We start from the raw sequence: 20,802 nt of genomic DNA on the forward strand, positions 1-20,802 counted from the left end.
GAAATGGGGGACAGGGAATTCTTTGCTGGACTACAAACAGTAAATGCAATATATAACAAAAGCAGATTTTTAGCACTGTCTGGGCAAAATTGGTGTCAGGCTGGGGTGGCCACCTCATGTCACCGATTTTGGATTTCTCAGGGGTTTTGCTGGATGACCAAGCCCCTCATTTTTGAAGAAGCTTCTGTGCAGTCTCGTATTTGCCTGTCTGAGCCCAGAAGCGCAGAGTTAAATTTCTGCAGTCTCCAACTCCCCTTGTCTGCAAGCTTCTCTTTCCATTAAAGATCAAGCTCAGATGCAATTGTAGCTTTGCTTTATTGAGTATTAAAAGTTTAATGCATAAATGTCTCCCTTCACCAGAAGTTTTTGGCAGCCCTGAAATTCCTGCAAAACCACAAAGATCCCAATTGCTGCACGGGCTCAGCTGCCCTTGAAGGGTTAATTATAGTATGTCTTCTTTTTTTTTTTTTTTTTTTTTTTTTAAGCAGGGAGAATAAGCTGTAGCCAAAAGTAAAAGTCATTAATTTTAAGACAGAGATGTAAGCAAAGTTTCCTTCCCCTCTGCAGGTTGGTCAGGGTAGGCTATGCAGTAATTGAAAAGTAAAGGCAATTGAATTACAGGCTCCTGTCCAAACCGAGTGCGATTTCTTCTTCTTCTTCTTTTTTTTTTTTTTTTTTTTTTTACAACCTCCATTGCATCAGAACTAGGCAGTATTCCTGATGTTCTCATGTGTGTTAATGCTGACTCACAGACTAACTTGCACAAGAAAAAAAAACACACAGGCAGCTCCACCATACTAGGTAATGAGCTCTAGCGAGAAGCAGCGTCTGATGTTTTGTAAGCTTTTTTTAATTGACCTTTTAAGATATTTACTTTATTTTAAAGCTTTCTGTTCCGTAGTGGCACGGTGCTAGGACTGAGTCATGCATGTTATATATTGCTAGCTCTGCTGTTGTGTACCAGGAGTGAGGAGAATAGGATTCAGCATGGCACTTGTCTTTTTTGATGTGTTACGGATGGGAATTAGTGCTTGTGATGGGATGCTGCAGGCAGGGTGATGGGGTGCTCTGTGCTTTCCTGTGGCCATAACTTACTCGGGGTCTTGACTTTTTATTAGATGGCAAAATACTCCGTTCTGCAGAATAATTGTATTTTCTAGCCATGTCTCTCTCCCTTCTCCCTTCCCCTTGCAGCAATCTGAGAGAGAGAGAGAGAGGGGGAAAAAAAAAATTAAAATGTTGCATTTTCTATTTTTGCTTCTCTCTGCTTTGAGAGCTCTTAGGATCAGTGTTAGGGAAGGGGGAAAGAGAAGAAAAAAAAAAAAAGAAAAAGCCTAATGAAATAATAATGGCAAAAGCACGCTTTGCCTTGGCTGAATGACGGCACTTTGGGAGCTGCTGCCGGGTGGGTGACCTCGAGGAGCCGCGGTGCTCCCGGGGACGGTGACTCACCTTGCAGCAGGACAGACGGACAGAGCCGGGCTGCCGGGGAGGGACACGGGGCTGGGCAGGGTCCTGCAGAGAGACCCTGGGCACTGTGGTGGGGGACTGGAGAGACCCTCAGTGATGGGCACTGGGGAGAGACCCCCGGGGCAGTGATGGGGATTGGGGAGAGACCCTGGGGACTGTGATGGGGTCCCTGCAAAGAGACCCCCGGGGCAGTGATGGGGGACTGGGGGAGACCCTGGGGACTGTGATGGAGATTGGGGAGAGACCCTTGGGATTGTGATGGGGATTGGGGAGAGACCCTCGGGGCAGTGATGACGGATTGGGGAAAGACCCTCGGGGTAGGGATGGGGTCCCTGCAGAGAGACCCTCGGGGCTGTGTCAAGGATTGGGGAGAGACCCTCGGGGCTGTGATGGGGAACTGGGGGGGACACAGGGCTGTGCAGGGTCCCTGCAAAGAGACCCTCAGGGCTATGATGATGGGGAACTGGGGGAGACCCTCGGAACTGTGATGGGGATTGGGGGAGACCCTCGGGGCTGTGATGGGGAACTGGAGAGACCCTCGGGGCTGTGATGGGGAACTGGGGAGAGACCCTCGGAGCTGCGCTGGCACCAGGGGGACACTGGGCTGTGCGGGGTCCCTGCAAAGAGACCCTCAGTCTTGTGATGGGGACTGGGGAGAGACCCTCGGGGTTGTGATGGGGATTGGGGAGAGACCCCCGAGACTGTCATGGGGTCCCCGTAAAGAGACCCTCAGGACTGTGCCAGGGATTGGGGAGAGACCCTCGGAACTGTGCCAGGGTCCCCATGGAGAGATGCTTGAGGCTGTGCCAGGGTCCCTGGGCAGAGACCCCTCAGGGCTGTCCTGGCATCCATCCCTGTGCCTGTGCCAGGATCTTCAGAGAGACCCCTCAGGGCTGTGCCAGCTCCCCACGGGAGATGTTTGGAGCTTGGTCCCCAGGGAGAGCCCCCAGGGCAGTGCCAGGGTCCCAAAGTGAGCACCCAGTCCCCATCCCCTGGCAGTGGGGCTGCCCACACCTCCTGAGCTGCGCCATCAGCAGGATTTTAATTCACTTTTCCACCTTTTTCCCCCCGCCCCGTTTTCCCCTGCCCAGCCTCTGGGGCTGCACTTTGTGTGTGAACTCTGGAGCCGTGGTGGCTCCGTGCTGCGTGTCTGCTGCGTGGGGGCTGCCCGTGTGTTACTGAGTAATATTTGCAAATTCACTTTCTGCTCTTAATAAGGCAGAAATAATCTTCTTTCACCCATTGCCACTGGCTGCTACACTAAAAATAGGGTCTGTCCGCGCCGCTTGCCACTTGCAGCATTTCAAAAATAAATACTTTGGAGCTGCAGATACCAGTGCTGCAGGAGAGGAGGCTCATTGCCATTTGATTACTGGAGTTAACCTTGTTTTCTCCCCCCTGTGCAGGAATCCAGACCCGTGCTCCAATCCCCCTCCCTTCCCCTCCTGGATTTTCTCACCTGGAAAGGGGATGCTCGGTTGTTGGGGTGGGGGTGCAGACTTTGCTTTTTGGCTGTTTGGCTCCCTGGCACGGCCTGTGATGCAGAGGTGGGGGGAATATGCTCAGCCTGGACCTGAAGTGCATTTTATTTGGCTGTTTATTTTATTTAACTCTTTAGTTTACCAAACTATTTTATTTAAGTCTCTATTTTATTTGAGGCATTACAGCATCTCCGTGCTCGGGCAATGATGACACTTGGCCACCGAGTTTGCAGTGAGCTGTTGCATATTTTCCCCTGGGTTTTTACATTTCCTTTGCATTAAAAAATGGGGAAATAACCCCCAAAACCCTGCAGCGAGAGCAGGGCAGGTGCCACCCCCGTGCCTGGGGGATTGGGTGGCTTTGGGGACCCCCTGCCAGCCTCAAATCCAAGGGTGGGATTTTCCCCCCCCTCTCTCCTCATTTACAGAAGAAAGGGAAGTTTCCTTTGACCCTTTGGGGCCTTCAAGGGCAGGACTTTTCAGCTCTTTTCTTTCCTGGGGCTTTGGCTGGGGGGGTTGGAGCCTTTGGCTGCTTTGTCTCCCACCCCCAGAGGGTCCCTGTCCCTTTGTCCCTGTCCCAGCTCACCTTCCTGGGGAGCTGCAGGATTTTTGGGGGGCTTTGGGGGAATGATTCTCCACCCAGTCTCTCTGTTGTTTGGCTGAGGAAAAAAAAAAAAAAAAAAGCCAATTTAAATACATTATCTAATTATTTCTGATTACTCCTGGGGGAGCTCTGATGGCAGCATCTCATTCTAGGTCGATGCTTTTTCCCTTTGTTGCTGTCGCCTCGCCCTGACCTTTCAGGCCTCAGAGCAGGGAATTAGTTTGGAAAAGAGCAAACCTGCTTTTCTTCTTTCCCCCAAAGCAGATGAATGCAGAAACTGAGAATTCCCAAACTCTCCTGGAAGTTGTCTCAAATAACAGCTGCATTTTTTATGAACATCTTGTGACAAAGGCTATGACTTTACAAAAATCAGGCAGAGATGTACAAATTATCCTCCTGGAGAAAGAGGCTGCCATCAGAAAACAAAAATGATGTTTTTGCTTGAATGGTCACATATGTAAAATGATCAAGGTGGGGGATGTTTGTCTGGTTTTAATCCAGTTTTATCCAAGTTTTCCCATTTGGAGATGTCCTGTTGATGGTCTGTCACCTGTAGGACACTCCAGGCCAAAGGGGACTGGATTTTTTGGGGTGATGGTCGTGCTGGGGGCTCCTCCTGCACCTTGGGACACAGCTCAGCTTGGGAGATGAGATTGGAAATATACAGTTTACATCTGTAATTGCAAAGGTCATTTCTCCTGCAGCACAGCTCTTCCTGTGTCAGATGGGCTGAAGCCATTTCAAACCCTTCAAAGGTCTCTTGGTGCTCTATTTAAAAGAAAAATGATCATATTTAATAGAGGGATTTTAAAGTTAGAAATTATCAAGCTTTATTGCATTTGCTGTCTAATCACAGTAGCTTTTTGTTGCTGTTGTTTTTAGGGAATGCGAGGTTTGGTGCTGAGCAGGTTCTCCTGGGCTTTCAAGACTGTTTTATTTTATTTCTTCACGATTTGGGGTTTTTGGTGGTTTTGGGTTGGGTTTTGGGAGGCTTTTTTGGTGTATTCTGGTCATAAAAAGGAAGGGGCAGAGGGAGGAAGAAAGGAATATTCCAACAGTCCTGGCTGATGGTTTATTGGGGTGGTTTGGGCTTCTGCAGCTTCCTTGTGTGGCTTTGCTGTGTTCCTTGATGCTCTTCCTAAACCAAGCTGTTACTTCCCCCCCATTTCCCTGGGAACTGCATTTTGGGAGGGACCAATTGTGTGCAGCATCTCCTGAGAGGTTTTATCTGAGTTTTGCCAAAGATTTGGGATGCTGGGGCACTTTGTTCCTTCTCCTTGGCTTAAAACATGCCCTAAACCAGCCCAGTTTGGTGCCTTTAGGGAGAGACAGGGGTTCCTCCAGACAATCCTGTTTGTTTGTAGAGCAAATTCTAAGTAATATTAATAATTGATATTTATTTTAAGTTTGGCTTGTTGTGTGCTACCGAGCTGTCCTTGGCTGGTCCCACACATCCTGCCCTGCTGGGTCCATCCAAGGCCTCCCTGGTGTCTTCTCCTGCTCTGAGGGAGCCCTTCCTGGAAGGGAGGAGGAGGAAATCCTTCTCCACCCCTGTTCTTCCCATCCTCATGGAATTACGAGGCTCCCTTAGGTGCCTGAGCAGTGATGTTTTTTTTCTGTAACTCGGGTTTTCCTCAGTAATTTGCACGGACCCAGAGTGGATCTTTGTTTGCCAGGGCAGATTCCATTTGCACAGGTGAGTGCTGTCGTGCCTGGGAGAGGTTTTGGCCTCTCAGCTTGGTTGTTGTGGTGTCACCTCTGGGTGATGTCCTCGTGGGATGTGACCTAGGTGCCCTCTCAGCAGCACCAGGCAGGGACCCCAGTGGCCTCCTGAGGGGTTTGGGTGAGGGTGGTGAGCATTCCCAAGGTGGGGAGTGGGAGCATGGGGCTCTCCAGGCTCTGTGGGGTCCTCTGGGATTTGGGGCAGTTTGGGGCAAATCTGGGAGAGCAGCACTTCCCTGCCCTGGGCTTGAACCTCATGCACCAAACATCCCTGAGGGTGTGGAAGTGGAGCAGTGAGCAGGATCAGGAGGGAAGGTCAGGCTGGAGCATCACCAGCCCCGTGCTCCCTGCAGTCATCCTGCTCTGGGGATGGCCTCACCTCTCATCCCTGGGATTTTAACTGTGTGTGACCATCAGAGCACAGCAGTCAAACCAAACCCGAGGCCAGTGGCACAAGGAAAAATGCTCTGGGCAAGGGAGAAATAAGCAAAGGGAGAGGCCCCACCCTCTTTCCCAGAAAAAAGCACCAAACATGCTCAATAAATGCGAAGGTAATTTAAAATCTGAATCCAGGAGACAATGTGACTGGGATTTCATTACTTAAGCAAATGGATTTGCTTTTAGTGGATTCAGCCACAGACTGAAAGAAGCTTTCCCCAAGGGGTAAACATTTTTCCTGCATTTGAAAGGCTTTCTTGTATTGGGGATGGGGGGGATCTGGAGGGGGGGACAGGAAGCAGGACTGTGGCTGCCCAAGAAGCACCTTGATTTTGGGCGGATTTGGGCATTCCCAAAGCTGTGCTTCTGGGCAGGTGCTCTTGGGGTGGGATGCTGGGCCAGGTGGGAGGATGCTGGGGGGTGCAGGGGTTGTTGAGGATGATGGAGGGATGCAGGAGGATGCTGGGGGCATGTGGGGGCAGTGCAGGAGGATGCTGTGGGGGTGCAGGGGTGATGCAGGAGGATGCGGGGGGGATGCTTGGGGATGCAGGGGGATGCTCAGGATGCAGGAAGATGCTGTGGGGATGCAGGGGGTACAGGAGGGTGCTGGGGGGATGCAGGGGATGCTCCCCAGCCCTGCTCCCTGCCTTCCCCTGGCCGCAGGAGTTAACCAGCAGCAGTGCCAGCTCTGCAGACTGTTTGGAATAGTTTAAATGCTTTGACACTCTGGATGTACTAGATGGCAGGGGAGGCAGTTTACAGCGTAATTCATATGCAAAACTGCACTATAAATTTAAAACCTGTCTCAGTTGCCGTGGCACCACTAAGCATTTCATCAGCATACAGTACAGTATTTCTGCCATCTTTGTTTGCATTGCAGTGACTCATCAAAAGTCTGTCTTGTACCAACACTGAGAGCATTCCTCTGGCACTGATATTTCTCTGTTTTTAAAGCTTCGGTTTGAAACTGGCATTTACTTCAGGTCCCTAATCAAAGGGCTCTATTCATTGCAGAGAGCAGCCTGAATGTTAATCTGCATCCGGCCTATTCATTTAGATGCTGTGCGCTGCCGGGGAGATTTGACTTGGTAAAAGCTCGAGCTCCAGCAGATACAAACCTAGCGCTTGATACTATATTTTATTTTCCCCCTCCCCCGGGCACCGGGGGCTCCGGAGCCCCTCGGCAGCGGCCGCTGCTCAAGGTACGTTCGTGTTCGCTCCGGGCCAGGCGAAGGCACCGCGAACTTCCTCGCTTGGAAGAATTTTTTTTTTTCCTTTTTTTTTTTTTTTTTTTTTTTTTTTAACCATGCAGATACAATTAAATTGGCTCCGAGTGTGTTCCCTTTTCTTCCTGTTACCCCGTGGCCTTGCAGATAGGACTTTTTTTTTTTTTTTTTTTTCCCCTCGGCAATGGGAACAGAGCAGCTCTTTGTGGGTTATTATTTTCTTTCCAGAGATTTTTTTTTTTTAATCTTTCTCAGATAAACTTCTAATTTTTTTTTTTATTTAAAAAAAAAAAATCGTTGTTCTGCGCTTTCAGCATTAGTTAAAGGTAGTTTTTTTGAGTGGTGTTGCAGGATTTTGAATCCCCGGGACTGTCTGGGGAGGCGGCGCGGGGGGGGTCTGGGCTCGGTGCATCCGCAGTGATTTGCTCCGCCGGAGTTTCGGCTGCACCAGCGTTACCTGCTCGGGCTCTGCGCACTCCCAGCGCCGGGCTCTGCTCCAGGAGCAGCCGGAGCAGCAATCCTGCCCATGGCCAAAAGGTACAGCTGGCCCTGGAGGGAGAGCGGCCGGGCCGGGCTGCGGAGGGTCCGCGCTGCCGGTACCGGCGGCACCGGGGGCCGGGCTGGGGCTGCCCCTGCCCCGCTCGGCGTCTGGGGGAGGAAAATAAGAAGACAACTTGGTAGGCGGCTCGCTGCGGCAGGCACGTTGGTTTGTTTTATTGGGGCTCAAATATCTGGCTTAATTTGGAGATAAGCCTCGTTTTGTTGGAGGATAAATCTGTTGAGAAGGGGTTTAACTGTTGAAACGCTCCCTCTTTCTGGTGCAAATGGGAAGATTGCTTTTCAAAGTGCTTTTTCCTAGGAGCTCTCGCTCCGGCAGAATCCTGTATTTATTTCGGGCAGAATGGCACATTGTTTTATAAATATCTTTTCTGTAGTTTCAACATAGCTGCTGGTTGTTGTGTTTCTTATATAATGCTACCGAGATCTGTGTGACTGCCTTTCGTTTGCTTTACTGTTCTCTCCCATTATCGTTCAGATTTTCCTGCATAAAGTAAAAACCCCCGAGGGAATAAATCAGTGGTGCTTATTTAAACAGACCACAGCTTGAAGGAAATACTTGCTTTTTTTTTTGAAATATCCTTTGCCATCCACCAGTGGCATTCCCAAGGCTGCTCGAAACCATCGATAAATGATTTTTGCAAGCGATCGCTTTTCCGCCTTGGCTCTGGGAGCTCGCCTTGGAGCCTTTGATGTCTGGTGAGGTGGGTTCCTGTGCTCCTGCCTGCCTTTGGTGAACTGTCTAAAAACCTTGTTCCTCTCTCCCCTGCCTTCTCCGTTTTTCAGATGTGCCCTACTTTGGATATTCCTGCATTGAATGTCTGAGGAGCTCCGGCCGACCCTGAGCCATGTCGCAGATGTTGCACATAGAGATTCCCAACTTCGGGAACACCGTTCTGGGCTGCCTGAACGAGCAGCGCCTGCTGGGGCTCTACTGCGATGTCTCCATCGTGGTGAAGGGCCAAGCCTTCAAGGCTCACCGGGCGGTGCTGGCCGCCAGCAGCCTCTACTTCCGAGACTTGTTCAGTGGGAACAGCAAAAACGCCTTCGAGCTGCCGGGCACCGTCCCCCCGGCCTGCTTCCAGCAGATCCTCTCCTTCTGCTACACCGGCAAGCTGACCATGGCGGCGAGCGAGCAGCTGGTGGTGATGTACACGGCGGGCTTCCTGCAGATCCAGCACATCGTGGAGAAAGGCACGGACTTGATGTTCAAGGTCAGCTCCCCGCACTGTGACTCTCAGACCACCATGATCGAAGACCCCAGCTCGGAGCCGCAGAGCCCCTGCAACCAGCTGCAGTCGGCCTCGGCGCCCTACGTCATGTCCCCCTCCATGCCCATCCCGCTGCTCACGCGCGTCAAACACGAGAACCTGGAGCTGCAGGCCCTGCCCGGCCTGCCCGGCAAGCGGCCCCTGGAGCCCGGCGCCCGGGACGGGCCTGGCGGCGCCGGTGCCAGCGCGGGGCCCCTGAAGCTGTCCCGAGTCTCCTACTACGGGGTGCCCAACCTGGCCACGCTGCTGCCCAACGTGCAGCAGGTGCAGTACTCGCAGGGGGAACGCACCAGCCCCGGCGCCAGCAGCATCCCCACCACCGACAGCCCCACCTCCTACCACAACGAGGAGGACGAGGAGGACGACGAGGCCTACGACACCATGGTGGAGGAGCAGTACGGGCAGATGTACATCAAGTCCTCGGGAGGTTACTCTGGTAATGGATGGCTCTCTCTGCTTGGGTTTTCTGCTCCCTTGATGGGGTTGTGTGGGCCTCGTCCAGCTACTGTGGGCAGATTTGGGTTGGTCGCCGGGTTTTGGTCTTTGGGGGTTTCATTTGTTGGTTTTTGCCCGTGTGGTGGGCTTGGTACTGATGTCTCGGTGCCTCTCATTCTTTAGATGAGAGGCTGCATCATCCACCAGGGTCAGCTCAGCCTTTGCTTTTTAGCTGAGGCCGCCAGCGAGGAGCCTGGTGGCTGCACGAGCCCTGTGGTGGTGGCATCCATCCTGAGGTGATGGCTGAGCAAACCTGCTGTGGGTCATCCTCTTGGCCCGGGGCCAGGTGGTCACTCTGGGAGCTGTCTTCTGTCCTGGCTTTTTAGAATAAGAGTTTCCAAAAAAGTGATGAGCACGGGATATTTGGAGGAAGGGAGAATATAAACGAAATAGTTTTTGTTGAAGTTAATTAGGAATATCTGCAACAGGAAGGAAAGATGGATTTTTCTCCTCACTCCCTGAAGTGCCCCTCTCTTCTTGTCCCACACATCACTGTTAGAAATGAAAAAGCATTTTTGGGGCTTCCTGTTCTTTTATTTCCCCATTAGTGCCCAGAACTAAGTAAAACCCTGCTGTCCTTCCAGAATTTGGGATTAAGGGCTGAGTGTGAATCCCTCAACGGGCCCCAGACAGCGGAGGCTGCTTCTCTTTGGTGCTGCTTGGCTGGGAGCTGCTGCTCAGCCCCAGAGTGGGCACAGGGACACGAGAGCTCCTTTCCCTCCCACTTCCTTGGGCACACAGCCTGTTTTCCTGGCACCTGGCAGGGCTCAGACCCTCCTGAGGAGCCAGGACAGGGCTGCAGGTCCAGGGGCACAGTTCCAGGGGGAGATGCCCCTGGGTGCTGTCCTGTGAGCATCCCCTGTGGAAGCAGCTTCCAGCACCCCACACAGGTGGAGCTGGCAGTGTCCCCCATGGAAGCTCAGCCTCACAGAGGCCTCCTGGTGGGAGCTGCAGGTGTTTGTGGCAGCAGCTTTGATCCTCAGGAGCTCCCCAGGGAGGCACATCTTCCCCCTGGCTGTGGCTGCACGCAGCATCCCCTCCCCTGGAGCTGCTTCCCCTGCTCTGCCTCCTGGGATTGCTGCACTGATGCTGCAAATATTTTAACTCTGGTTCATTGACGAGCTCTCCTTAAAGCCATTTGGCTTTAGTCTTCACCAAGGAACAAGATTTGGCAAATAGGACAATTTTTGTTGCATAAAACAGGTAGGCTTCCTTAGTACTGAGAGTGGGCTCACCCCCACACACTGTCCCGTCCCATCCCATCCCATCCCATCCCGTCCCATCCCATCCCATCCCCTCAGCATCCTCTTGCCACGTCCCCTGCCAGACAGTGAACAGATAAGCAGAATTTTCCATGGTGTTTTTTCACTAAGCCATATGAAAAAGGAGGAAAACAGTGAATTTACTATTTTAATATTAAAAAAAATTTGTTAGGAGAAGTGGACAAGCGGTTGTAGAAAATTAGCCTCAAATTAGCCTCTCCCTGTCCTGCTTCAGTGGTTGGGATGGGGCAGGAGAGGAGTGGGATCAGGGGTGGGACAAGGTCAGGGTCTCCTCCATGGCTGCTGTTGGAGCCAGACTGAACAGGATTGTGTGTTGCCCACTTGTTTTGGGTTTATTTTGCTTTTCCCTGTAGAGCCTGTGGTGAGCAATGTGGGTTTGCCTTCAGTGGTTCCCTGGAGCAGTGGGATCATGCCCTTGGAGTGTGTTTTCCATCCCTGTCACGGGGCCAGTTCCTGCAGGAGCAGAACAAAACCAATTCAGAAGGCAAGGACAGCACCAGCCTGGGGATGGTGCAGCAGCAGCTCTGAGGCTGCCCCTGATCCGTGCTGGACAGGAATCATCCCAGCTGGAAAAGTGAAAATCCGAGCAGCTTTCTCAGGTGTCACTGGAGATGCTGCAGCCCTTGTGCCAGGGCTGGGCATCCCACAGCCAAGTTCTCCTGCTTGTTTTCTGTAGGGGGAAGCAGGTGGTGATGCTGAGGCCATGCAGGGAAGAGGCAGGTTGTAAGGCTCTAAATATCCCACATTTCTGCTGAAATTCCTCTTCCCCACCCGCACCTTTCGGGGGAGTTTCCTGTTTGAAATAAGGCAGCTATAGGTATCAGGCTTCCTGGAAAAGAGGGCATGCAAAAGAGAGATTACAAAAAGTAAAACCTAAGCTGTTCCATTATGGTCGGGACTTGTAGAGCTAACTGTGTTTTAATTACTCGGGATAAACTGTACCCTCTCAAAAGGTGCAGAATAATGAAACTGTGAGATGGAAGAGAGAAGGCAGCTAATCCTGCTCCTGGCATGGAGATCCCACAGCCTCACAAAGCCCTGGGGGAGGGGGAGCCCTTTAAACCAGGCATTGCCAAGGTTTCCAAGAGCCCTGTTTGTGAAAACAAAAACAAAGCCAAAGAGGAGCGGAGCAGACGAAGCTCTGAATTTCAGAGAGGGTTGCTGGAATTTTTTCCTTCTTTTTCTATGCATTTTTATTCCCTATCTGAAGCTGCTGAGGTGGACTGAGCTCCTCACCTGCCTTCAGCATCACCCACCAGCCTTGGAGGGGTCACCAATCCTCTTCTTGCCCCAAAGCTGGGGGTTTTTAATTTATTTTCTTCACCCCTTTTTGTAGTCAGAGCCATTCTGAATCTCCAAAGCTGGATCAGATCCTCATCTCCAAATCATTAAGGTTGGAAAAGGTCTCCAAGATCAAACTTTGACCAAACACCACCAAGAGCACCGAGTGTCGCATCCTTGGGCACGTCCAGGGGTGGGCACTCCAAAACCTCCCTGGGCAGCCCCTTCCCATGCCTGAACACCTTTTCCATGAAGAAATTCCTCCTTTTGTCCAACCTGAGCCTTTTCTGGCACAGTTTGAGGCTGTTTCCTCTTGGAGGAGCCCTGGGAGAAGAAGCTGGTGCCACCTGCAGCGGTGGCACTGCTGTGAGGGACCAGGACAAGGGTTGGACCTGCAGAAGGAGCATGATAAACACAGGAGGGTCAGGCTCAGGTGTAGGCAGGCAGGGTGGCAGAGGGGAAAAGCTGCCTCAGTTTCCCCCCAGGCTCTGGGCAGGTTTGGTGGCCACGTTTGCCGTGCCAGGCTGGGAGCACTGCGGTAAAATGGCTCCTTGCTCCAGAACTAGGTCTGGGTATGGAGAACATGTGGGCCTCGAGGACACGAGCGAGACTTAATGAGGTTTCCAGCATCTGATCTGAGGAACGCACAACTCCAGAAAATATTAAACAAAAGCAAAGTATTTTTATCCCTGTTAATTACAGCGTCGTGGGCCCGAGCTGAAGTGGGTTTCAGCAGGACTTGCAGATGCTCGGCGCTTTTCTGCACTGAGCCACGTTCTTGTCAGTCAGCTCTCTGCTGAGCAGATGCAGTTAATTTAATTTTGACAGGCACCAGCGAAGTTGTGCAAGGGTCCGTCCTCCTCCCCTGCTCCTGCTGCACCGGTTTGCAGGGAAAAGGGAAAATCTTGGTGCAGCAAACGGCTGGAATGTAAAGGCTGGACTTGAAAGTTATGAAATCCTGAACTGACAAGAGCACACTTCATTAAAAATTCATCTAAAATAGCCATTATAGAATAGTTGTGGTAATTAGCTGAGAGAATAGTTTTCTCTCCTGGCCTCTGATTCCTGACAGTAGGGAAAGAGGGCAGGGAACAGCCCAGAATCCCAAATGGTGCAGCCCGTGCAGCATCCCGCGCTGCGGCCGCGTGAATCACAAATCACGGCAGGAATTGCAGCGGGATGGAGCAGCTGGCTGCCACTGCAGGGACAGCCCCTGCTCACGCCAGCTCCCCCTGCTCCTTGGGGACCAGCCTGTGCACAGGAGGATGCTCAGCAGCAAACAGCTCGTGGATTTGTAGGGAATGAAGCGGTCGAGGGCTGTGTCAGTATCCGCCAGAGCACTTTGGCTTTTGCGGGGGGATTCAGACACCTGCAAAGTGCTGAAAGCCTGTGTGTCTTCATGGGACAAGGTGGGGACTGGGCACAGGGTGGATGTGCTGGTTTTGGAGGTGTTTTCCAGGCTGAGGGCTCTGTGGTGGCAGTGCCCCATCCTGACCCTGCCACAGCCAGAGCTGAGCCCCAGGCTGGGGGCACTCAGCCTCTGGCCTTTTTTGGCATTAAACTTCCAGCCCCATTTTCCTCCCTCTGAACCACAGATGTTTAATTTTAGGCTGGCAGATGTTTCACTCCTGGCTGAGATCGGAGGCGAAGGCAAGATAGGGGTATTTATAAACCAGTAATATTTTTCCTATACTAATTCCAGATTACCTCCCTGTATAAATAGGTCACAAATCAAAGGCTACATTTCAGTACGTTGGTATAAATGTACTATTTGGGAAATGTAAACTCTCCCCGTTGGGACTCTGTGATGGATCTGTCCCAGGGTGCTTGCGTGTGTCCTCTGCTCCAGGTTTACATCTGCAGCAGATGCTGGGGATGCTGAGGCTGTGGAGGGAAGATATTTCTGAGGTGGTCCCACTGCCAGTGGAAAATAGGCTGGTGGGAGGGAAATGTTAGAATATTGCTGTTTGAAAAGAGACTTTTTGCTGTGTACAGAAAAGGATCATCCATGGTGGAGCAGGTGGAGATGGGTTCTCTCAGGGTTTGAGATGTGTGGTTGTATGTTGGGACTCTGTGAAGATCAGTTTTTGGGTGAGGCTCCATCACTCTGATCTTTCTGTGTCTCCCAATCCCATTCCTAAACCAGCAGCAGTTGTTTCTTACCCGCAGGAGCACCCTGATGTTTATGTGCAGTTTGGAGAACCCAAACTGGTGGGAATTGGGGTTTGTGACTCGTTTTGCTGTTTGGATTGTCAGGAAGTAAGGAGATGAGTGAGTGCTGGGGCCAGGTGTGTGTCCAGCAATCCCCAGGCACTCACCTGAGCAGCCCATCCCCAGCAAAGCTCAGGTGGGACGTGCAGAAATCCCAATGTCACCCAAGCATGGCGGGCTCAGCACTAAGGGGCTGTGAGGGATCTCTGGAGTTTGTTTTAGGGATGAGGAGGACACGTGCCCCAGCATCATGCACAGCCTGGAGCCATGGAGCACGGACCAGTGAGTTGGTTTGAGGCTGTTTCTTCGGCCCGAAAAATCCAGGAAAACGAGTTTTTCCATTCTGCGCCACCTGTTGCAGCTGCAGCCTCTAGCTAAGTTTGGGATAAAAGCATACATCCAAATAAATCAAATATTCCAGTGTTTGGCTGGCAGCTCTGGTGGCTTCCTCTGTAATGATTTCCTGCCCCTCTCTGCTGGCTGGGAGCTCCTTTCTTGTTCAGGAACAAAACTGTATTTAACAATACTTCCCATTGTTTGCCCTTTCATTCAAAGGGAAGGAGCCGCTGCCCTCTGAAGACACAAATTAATTAGAAGCAAATACTCTCCTGTTCTGTGGAGCAGAAAGGCCAAACAGAGTGGCTTTCTGTGGAAACATGGCACCAGAGTGGCTCTTGTGTCCTGCTCCTTTACATAACTGATTGCTCTCTGCTCAACCGAGGTGCCACTGAAAGCCCCAAACCTCTTTTTGTTTGGTATCGTTGATTTTCTGCTGATGCTTGAATGGGAGCAAAGCCCCCCAAAATGATTCATGGCTGTGTTTTATAAGAGATTTATGGACAGTGAGCCAGCAGGACAGATGTAACCAAAATCCAGCAGTAGGTTGAGTTGTGCTTGGTCTTTTTAGCTGAATTTTAGTTTGGTTTTTGAAGTATGGTGCTGTTGGATATTGTGGGTGCTTTCGACCTGAGCCATTGGTTAAAGTAAAAATGAAGTATTAAAAATTCAATTTTTAATAATTTTTAATAATTGCTAATATTTTTAATAATTTTTAGTGATTTTTTAATAACCTGGGCAGAGCCCCCTGCTGAGGTGGGATTGTGTAGGTCACACATACAGCTCCTAGGGGTTGTGTATTTAATTTTACCTCTGAGTAAAATTTTGCCTCTGGGAGATGACTGAGGTGTCCCTTCCTGCCCTGGTGGCCCTGCCTTGCCAGGGAAGGACAGCAGAGCAGGACTGGCTCCCCCATACCCACTGTCCCTTTGTTTTTGGTTTATTTAAGCTGAAAATATCAGTATTTAATGGGATATGGTTTGCTTATCACTCTAAAAGCCTCAAAATAGGGCTGATCTTTGAGATTCTCCCTCAGTGGGAGCTGAGCCCCATCTCCAGCTGGGTCTGGCAATGCTGGGGATATTGCAGCTGGGAGTGTCAATGCACAGATTTCCCACTGGTGATGGGGCCGTGATGGCACAAAGAGTTTAAAACCACCCTGTGAGTTGTTCTGCTGCTGTTGGGTTGTGTATCCCTGAGCAGGGACCACCCTCCTGCCATTCCAGAACCCCTCCTGCCATTCCTCAGGGCCAGAGGGAGCCATCCAGCCCATGTCCTGAGGGTGGGGATGCCCCAGAGCCTGCATGGGATGCCCCAGCCCAGCAGGGCACCGTGGCCATGTCCTACTTAGAACAGAACACTGCTCCCTTTGTCCCCGAGCCATCACCCTGGGTTACTGAGCAACAGCTCTGCAAAACTTGTTATTTTATCTGCAGGGAGGAAAAGCGAACCCAGAACTCGGGGATAGTCGCAGGGAAAGACACCTCTGGAGCAGGTTTTGGGTTCAGAAATGCTCCTTGCTGGGGTTTCTGCTCTCTCAGTGTGCATAGGTTTTGAGCACAGAGCTGGGTTTGGGTTTGTACGTGGCACTTGTCATGTTATCAAACAGTTTTGGGGGGAAAAAGGTGGATCGTGGCAGAGCTGGGCTGCAGTTCAGCCCTGGGGCTGTTCCCACCGTGTTCTGAAGCTGATGTGCATGGTCAGCCATCGTTGCTGTCAAAAATTGTCATTTTAAGCAATCTAGTAGTCTTGGACTGTAAATGTGCTTTAGAAACCAATCCCCTGTGTGCCCACAATGCCCAGGCTTGGAGGTGTTGGCAGGACAGCCCAGTATTTCAGCTTTTCCATGTTGCTGGTTGCTCCTGGGCAGTGCTGGGCTCTGGAGATGGTGCATCAGAGAGGGTTGGGAAAATCTGGTATTTTTGTTTTCAAGCTACCTCATAATAACATATTTTGCCTTGTTGATGGGGGCTTCTTTTGTTACTGAGAGGAAAAGCTGGCCTGCAGAGGCAGAGGAACAGAAGGTGGGCTGGAGGTGGCTGGTGGGTGCACAGAGAGGCTCTGGTGACCCTTCTCAGAGCAGAGGTGTCTGCAGGGTCTGGATTTTAACTTCAGCATGAAAAACCATCAAGGGAAGTAATGATGGAACTGCTGCAGGTGTTCATCAGTTCACTGTTTAGAAGCCCTGGTGAAATTCCTGCCACCCTCCTGGGATGTGTGGGGCAGCAGCTCCGTGTGCAGAGTGATGCCAGCTGAACAGAGCTGTCCATTTTCACAAACTATTGACTCAGGAGATGTTAAATCATAATTAGGTTCTGAGGATCCCTTTCTGCAGAAGCTGAGGCTGCTGTGGAGGGGGAGACCAGGAGGTTTTCCCAAGTTTTCAGGTGTCACCTGCCCCGTGGGGGGGAATATTTCCAATTGCTGCGTGACGAAATCAAAGCCTGACCTCCTGTAGCATCGTGACAGGTTATTTTAACGGCTCTCCCCTTCCGTTCTGCAGTGGCCCAGGAGAAGGCAGAGCAGATCCCCCTGGAGAACCGCTCGTGCGTGCTGATCCGGCGGGACCTGGTGGCGCTCCCTGCCAGCCTCATCAGCCAGATCGGCTATCGCTGCCACCCCAAGCTCTACTCCGAGGGGGACCCTGGCGAGAAACTCGAGCTCGTTGCAGGTAGATTTTCCTTGGAGTACCTTGGAATTTCCTTGGAATACCTCTGGGTTGCTGCCGTTCCCCTTCTGGAGCTGTGCTCTCCATCTCGCGTGCCCTTGCTGTGTCTTTCTGGATTATTCGTCACCGAGCGTTTTTTGGAAAGTTCCGAGTTTCCTCTAATTTGCTGACAGAAAAATGTGTCATTAACAGGATTTATTCAATTGAATTAATTTAGCATTTTAATTGAATTCTGCAGCTTGTGTTCTTCCTGCTTGGTGTGGCTGCAGTGAGTGTGTTTTCATTTAGAATCACAGATCTAAAAGCCCAACAACCCCCACTCAAAAATTTCCACATTATAAGATTTACAAAGCAAGGGAGATAAAATCTGTGTCAATGAACAAGCTTTGAAAAACCTGTAAAATTTCTTTATAAATTTACTAAGTGGTCAAAAACTGCAGCAGGAGGAGAAGGAATTGGGTTTGATCCTTTCTTCTGTCTTTGTTTTCATTTTGGGGGGAATTTACAATATTGGGAGAATTTACTCCGTCTCTAGGAAAGATTTCTGGCCAGTGTGAGGTGGAAGAAGTTCTGTTTAGAGAATGTAGAGCTGGAGGAGTGAAGCCAGGTGGCTGTGGCATCCCAGGCACACCCAGCACTGCACAGAAAGTGTTTAACTGGAGTGACCAGGTCGAATTCCAGTGATAATAATCATAATAATCATAACAATAATATTCTGCTTTTAGAAGCTTTACTTTGCAGTGGGCTGGCTGTGGGTTTTTCCCTTGGATGTGGCTGTGTGGGGATGACTGGGCAGGACATCCCAGACGTGCCCCAGGTGGGGAGGTTTAACTGATCCCTGCAAAGCCCCAAAAGGGACATGTGGCTGCACAGTCCATCCAAATCAGTTCTTCTTCCCTTGCAGTCATTTCTCTCTTGGTGAGTAGCATGACTTCATTTTCATTCTGGAGACGGAATCAGGATTTCAGGGGATGCCCACAAAGGTTTGCAGCTGATGGAAGACAGGACTTTGATGGAAGGCAAAGCACAGCTTACAACCACAAGTATTTATTTTGGATCTGGAATATTCATTTTGTACCCATTTCCATTTAATGTGAGACTTCTTAAAACCATCAAGTGGTGCAGGTTATTTTCACAGTGAGAGCTGCAAATTGGTTTGAGGCAACTCTGCTTGATTTACATTTTTCAATCTGGAAAAAAGCAGATTAATATCACTAACCGATAGTGGCTGCCTGGTTATTTTTCATTTATTAAAGTGAAGTTCCCCTCAGTGATGGCTGGTGTTTGCTCTGATGCCTTATCTCTTAAAATACAAAATAAACTCCCCTAATTCCTGTCTCAGACCTGGAGTGGGGGCCTGATCCTGCTGTGAAAGTTTTCCTCAACTCTCCAAGTGGGAGCGTTTTCCTTTTGTTTCTGGTTTTTCATGCTATAGTTGATTCAGCAAACTTGAGCAGCCCTCTCTGAAAAGGGTCTTTAACAAGGCTTGCAGTCAGCACAGCACATATAAGGGAGGGGCTGAGGCTGTTACTCAAAAAAAAAAAAAAAAACCAACAAAACAAGACTAAAAAACCTCATTAGATGGAAGAGGATTTCTGGTGACAGTGGCATGGCCAGAGATGCAGAGGGATGCTGGGTCCTGGGCAGGATCAGGGTCCTGGGGTGCCCCTGGTGCAGCCAGGGGAGGTGCAGAGGGTCACCCCAGGGGCTGCATCCACAAGGTCAGGGACAATCTCTTCCCTGGAAATCCAGGAGGAGATGTTGCTGCTCCAGCAGATGTTTTATATCTCCAGAACAGAGTGTGTTCTGGATCCAGCTATGACCCATTATTTAATCTTAATTAAAAGCAAACACCAAAACCCCCTGCTTGAAAAATGGGATAACCTCTCCCTGGAAGCAGTGCTGATGCAGGAGCAGGCTGGTCTGTGAGCTGAGTAAAAAGGTTTGATATAAAACCTGCTCTAAAGTACTGCCAGACCTCTGGATGTGTCCAGCTGCTTTGCACAGGGTTCCTTTTTCTTCCAGAAAACATCCTTAAAGGCAGCAGCTTCAAAGGCAGCAGTTGCTGTGCATTAGAAGGAAAATTCCCTGCTCACCAGAGGTACCAAAAGGTGATGGGCTGGGGTTTTGGAAGCAGTTATATCTGTAACCAAGTACCTCTTTCTGTGCTAGATGGGTTTTTTCTTTCATTTCCAGCTCTGTGTTCTGCAGCCTTGCACTGGAAAAAAAAAAAAAAAGAAAAGGCGAAATGGATTGGGGTTTTCTTGCTTCAGAAAAAATAAATAATCTGATCTGTACATATCAAATCACAGTGTAAGCCTTGCACGGTGTGCATTGGTGAGAAAATAGGAATCCTTTCATTTGATTCCCATAGACTTCCTGTCTGTACAGATAAAATTAGGAGTTGTTATTGCCTGGGACTCGCCAAGGCTCCAAGGATTTGTCAGGATTCTCCAGAAAGCCCTCTGTCCTTGTTGCAGCAGGTGAAGAGGAGGCGCTGTGGGTGCCTCAGGGGTGGCTCTGTGGCTGTGTCAGGGGCTCATTTTGGATTTCCCTCTCCCCCTTGCAGGCTCAGGTGTTTACATCACCCGGGGGCAGCTGATGAATTGCCATTTATGTGCTGGTGTCAAACACAAGGTCCTGCTCAGACGTCTCCTGGCCACCTTCTTCGATCGGTACGTCCTGTCCTGTCCTGTCCTGTCCCGTCCTGCTGCTCCTCGTGCTCTGCCAGGGCATCCCTTCCCTGTTCCTTCACCTCCAGGGCTTTAACCCTGGCTCAGGAGTGCCTCATCCTCTGCACTCAGCTCTGTGCATTTTCTTAGTGATGCTTGAGGACTTTATTCCATTTCCATGCACATTTCCCACTCCTCACGTGAAAATCCTGGTGATGCCTCCAGGGTCTGAAGGGAGGAGGGCAGGGAGTGGCTGTGCCCTGGTCCCCTCTCCCAGGATGTCCCTTATAAATATAAATATAAATATAAATAATGAATCAGAAAGCTGATTTATTATTTTATGATATATATTCTATTGTATCCTTTGCCTCCCCGCAGGAACACTCTTGCCAACAGCTGTGGAACTGGAATCAGGTCCTCCACGAGCGATCCCAGCAGGAAGCCCTTGGACAGCAGGGTCCTCAATGCAGTCAAATGTAAGGAGAGGGGTGTTCTGCTGCTGGGGTGGGACAGCATGGCCCAGCCCTGGGCGGGGAAGGGCACTCTGTTGTGTGGTAATGGTGGAATTAAGTTCTAGGAAAATCAATTTATTTTTTAGTTTACATCGTTGCCCAGAGAAGATGTGGGTGGGATCTGCTCTCCATCAGCCACTTCCCACTCAGTCACCTGTAGTGTTTTGGGACAGGAGTTGCTGGAGGAAACCCCAGAGGGTTCAGAAAGATCTGTTTGCCATGGGCTTCATATGCAGTGAAAATCACTGTGTTCTCTCAGCCTGGCTGAATTCTGGGGAGTAAATCTATGTGTAAATATTACTGTGCTGGAGAACAAAACTCTTAAGCAGTTTTTCTCATTTAGTTTTTAAGATTTGGGAGAGAAATCTTTCCCCTCCCTAATTGTAAAGTGCAGGGGCCTTCCAGCTGCCCTGGCAGATCTGTGGCATCTGGAGGAAAGGGAGAAGAGGGCAGATGTTCAGTAAAGTGGTTGAGCATGGTGGAGTCAGCTCCCTGTTGGCAGTTTTATCCTGGAGAGCCCCAACTCTGCACTTTGCAGCCCTGATCCTTCCTGAGAGGGGCTGGAAGGGCATTG

General features: G+C 50.5%; 1 protein-coding gene across 5 annotated transcripts in view; it reads left to right on the plus strand.

Moving 5' to 3' along the window:
* NACC2 (NACC family member 2) overlaps positions 1-20,802 on the plus strand; it is a 54,823-nt gene that overhangs the window by 26,776 nt on the left and 7,245 nt on the right. For 2 of the 5 annotated variants that reach the window (XM_063174918.1, XM_063174920.1), the window contains 4 exons: positions 8,286-9,206; positions 16,880-17,047; positions 19,614-19,719; positions 20,095-20,192. In XM_063174918.1, the coding sequence (XP_063030988.1) occupies positions 8,348-9,206; positions 16,880-17,047; positions 19,614-19,719; positions 20,095-20,192 (1,231 nt within the window). In that variant the 5' untranslated portion in view covers positions 8,286-8,347. Of the gene's footprint in view, positions 1-769; positions 839-6,731; positions 6,918-7,322; positions 7,479-8,285; positions 9,207-16,879; positions 17,048-19,613; positions 19,720-20,094; positions 20,193-20,802 lie in introns of those variants that run through there. The other 3 variants (XM_063174923.1, XM_063174921.1, XM_063174922.1) reach the window with 3 other exon arrangements.

The sequence above is a fragment of the Melospiza melodia genome, chromosome 22, assembly GCF_035770615.1.
Source record: "Melospiza melodia melodia isolate bMelMel2 chromosome 22, bMelMel2.pri, whole genome shotgun sequence".
Taxonomy (NCBI): domain Eukaryota; kingdom Metazoa; phylum Chordata; class Aves; order Passeriformes; family Passerellidae; genus Melospiza; species Melospiza melodia.